The following is a 2,951-nucleotide window of genomic DNA, read 5'->3' as shown; positions in this document are numbered from 1 at the left end:
TGGTCAAGTTGTTTCCATTAAAAAGTGATTTTAAAAACAAATAACTTAAAACTGTCACACACAAAAAGAAAACAAATGGCCTACAAAACATTCTCCTTTCCTCCTGAATGTTTTATGATGCATCGTTATCATTAACCAGTCTTTTACTATTAAACTGAAATGGTCAATTCGGAGAAACAGTTCTGAGAACGGTCTTCCACCACTGAGCAGAACTGAGGTGGCAGATGTTAGGGGTAACATTTATTTATCCTTCTCAGCTTTCTGGGCAGACTTGGTGACCTTGCTAGCTCCAGCAGCCTTCTTGTCCACTGCTTTGATGGCACCAAAAGCAACTGTCTGTCTTATATCACAAACAGTGAAATGACCCAAATGTGGATAGTCAGAGAAGCTCTTGACATACATGGGCTTGCCTGGAACCATATCAACGATGGCAGCATCACTGGATTTCAAGAATTTGGGGCCATCTTCCAGCTTCTTACCAGACGAGTGATCAATCTCCTCTTTCAGCTCAGCAAACTTGCAAGCGATGTGAGCATAAGCAGCACTGATCTGGCCTGGAAGGTTCAGGATAATCACCTGAGTAGTGAAACCAGTTGCTTCCATTGGTGGATCTTTTTTGCTGTCACCAGCAATGTTGACACAATGAATACCATTGACAGACACATTCTTGGCATTGAAGCCCACATTATCACCAAGAAGAGCTTCACTCAAAGCCTTATGGTGCATTTCAACAGACTTTACTTCAGTCATGACGTTGACTGGTGTGAAGTTGACCACCATGCCAGGTTTGAGAACATCAGTCTCCACTCTGCCCACAGAGACACTACTGATACCACCAATTTTGTAGACGTCCTAGAGGGGCAGCCGCAAAGGCTTGTCAATTGGGTTGAGTGGGTGGCAGGATGCAATCCAAAGGGTCAGGCAGCGTGGCTCCCCTGGCATTGCCATCTTTACACATGACCTTCCATCCTTGGAACCAAGGCATGTTAGCACTTGACTCCAGCCTTTTGTCACCATTACAACCAGAAATTGGCACACAAACTATAGCGTCAGGGTGTCTCAGTGGAATTCATTTTGTTAACACCAACAAAGAGTTGTTTCACACCCAGTGTGTAAGCAGAAGGGCACACTCATGGGTCTGCCCATTCTTGGAGATACCAGTTTCGAACTCACCAACACCAGCAGCAACAACCTGTGGCTTGCAGGCCACATGTGGCCCTCTACAGTTGGTAACTCCTCCTCATAATGTAAACTTTTAACATCATTATGAGATTTGCAGTGATATTTTTCATGCTTTTATTAACAGTGCTCAAGGGTAGACTGCTTAGGCAACAATGGCAACACTGTTGAGGAAGGTGCAGTATATTGCTACTCTGCACTGCTCACACACAGTCTAATGGAAATCCTCCTGAAATCTGAGTGAATCAGATGCTACATGGGCTGGTGTACATCTTAAGCAAAATTCAGTGATTACTGATAATAGTTCAGTATTTCAACCTACCTGCACCTGTGTGTGCCTATAAAGTCAGGCATTTAGTATTATTAAGCAGGCATGCAAGTTTTCTTAATCATTAAGCTTTGGCTTGCTGTGCTATCTTATTTTTATAATGAAATATAAGAATAAAGGTAGTGTGTTTAATTACATATATGTATTAACTGTAGTATATATTTGATATGCAGCCCAAGAAAATTCCTCTTTTCTCGATGAACCAGGTAAGCCAAATGATTTGGCACCCATGCTCTATAGCCTAAGTTACTCTTAGTGCTAATCATGTAAAACACGGGTCAGGGGCTCTGAAATCCAACCTGCTCTCATTGTGTTGTCTTCTTGGCCTTTGAATATTCTCTACTTTAGACCTTCCTATAACGTGGCAATTTCTGCATGCTTGTGATTCTTCAAAATTTTTACAGTGAACTGTATTGATTTCTTTATCCTAAAAATCAATAACATAGAAGTTAAAAGATGAATGACAATCAGAAGGGAAATTATCCACATATACTTCAGAAAACACTTAAAATACCAGGAAATCTCTTTAACCAGGAGATACTAAAACAAATTGGTTTTAAAATCTCATAGAAAAAAATAAGAGTACAATTAAAGTTTGAGAACATGTTCAATAAAATTTAACACAAAAATGAAAGTCCAGGTAACTGTATTAACAGATAAAAACAGTAACTTCTACATAACATTTACAGCCACCCACTTTTTGAAGAAAAGTACACATTTATTTCCATATAAATATATTTTCGTGTCCACTTTTTCTCTATGGAGAAAATATCATCTACAGAATATGCCCCACACCATTAACAAAAGATACCTTGACAGAGGCAAAGAAGGTAGATACATGATCTTCTCATTTTCCACATATGTATGTCTTTTACTGTTCGATTTCTTTCAATTACAAATTTTTACTAGTTTTGTGGTTCAGAAAAGTAACCAAAGCATTTTGGAAAGAGGGAAAAATGTTATGTTCTGATATCAAAAACCAATTTTATATACAAATAAAGAGCAAAATAGATGAGAGATAAGTAGAAAATAGGGAGAAGTTAAAGTGCTTCCCCAAGTTACATATTCCATTGTTTTAAAAATATTTCAATATATTAACTAATTTATTTTATTTATACTAATAGGGCATCTTAGTTCTTTGAAAAGAAAGTTTGCATTATTTTCTGTTTCTTTCTTCTAAGTATCTTTTTGGTTTATGTCTTGTACTGAGTAAGAACTTTGAAAATAATGATACACAGGATAATAACTTTTGTAATTCTCTTATTTAGTTATGAAATTTTGTTTTATTTTTTCATAAACTAAAAAGAAAAAATATTTTTTAAAAAACCAACTTCATGTAAATCTACTGGCCTGGAAAGGAATTCACAGTTAATAGTCAAGTTTTTTTTAAAGAAGATTGCCTACCTGTATGTACAATATGAGTGATCTAATTTATATTTGATCA

At 36.8% G+C, this 2,951-nt stretch overlaps 1 protein-coding gene across 1 annotated transcript; it reads right to left on the bottom strand.

The window, feature by feature from the left end:
• Positions 1-240: 240 nt before the first annotated feature.
• On the bottom strand, positions 241-948 carry LOC104865974 (elongation factor 1-alpha 1-like). The gene is given in 1 exon segment (XM_033760496.1): positions 241-948. A coding segment is annotated over 1 exon segment (708 nt).
• Between the last annotated feature and the right edge of the window lie 2,003 nt (positions 949-2,951).

The sequence above is a fragment of the Fukomys damarensis genome, unplaced genomic scaffold, assembly GCF_012274545.1.
Source record: "Fukomys damarensis isolate Sample0158 unplaced genomic scaffold, DMR_v1.0_HiC HiC_scaffold_39, whole genome shotgun sequence".
NCBI classification, from domain to species: Eukaryota; Metazoa; Chordata; class Mammalia; order Rodentia; family Bathyergidae; genus Fukomys; species Fukomys damarensis.
This window is presented reverse-complemented; position numbering and strand designations above follow the sequence as displayed.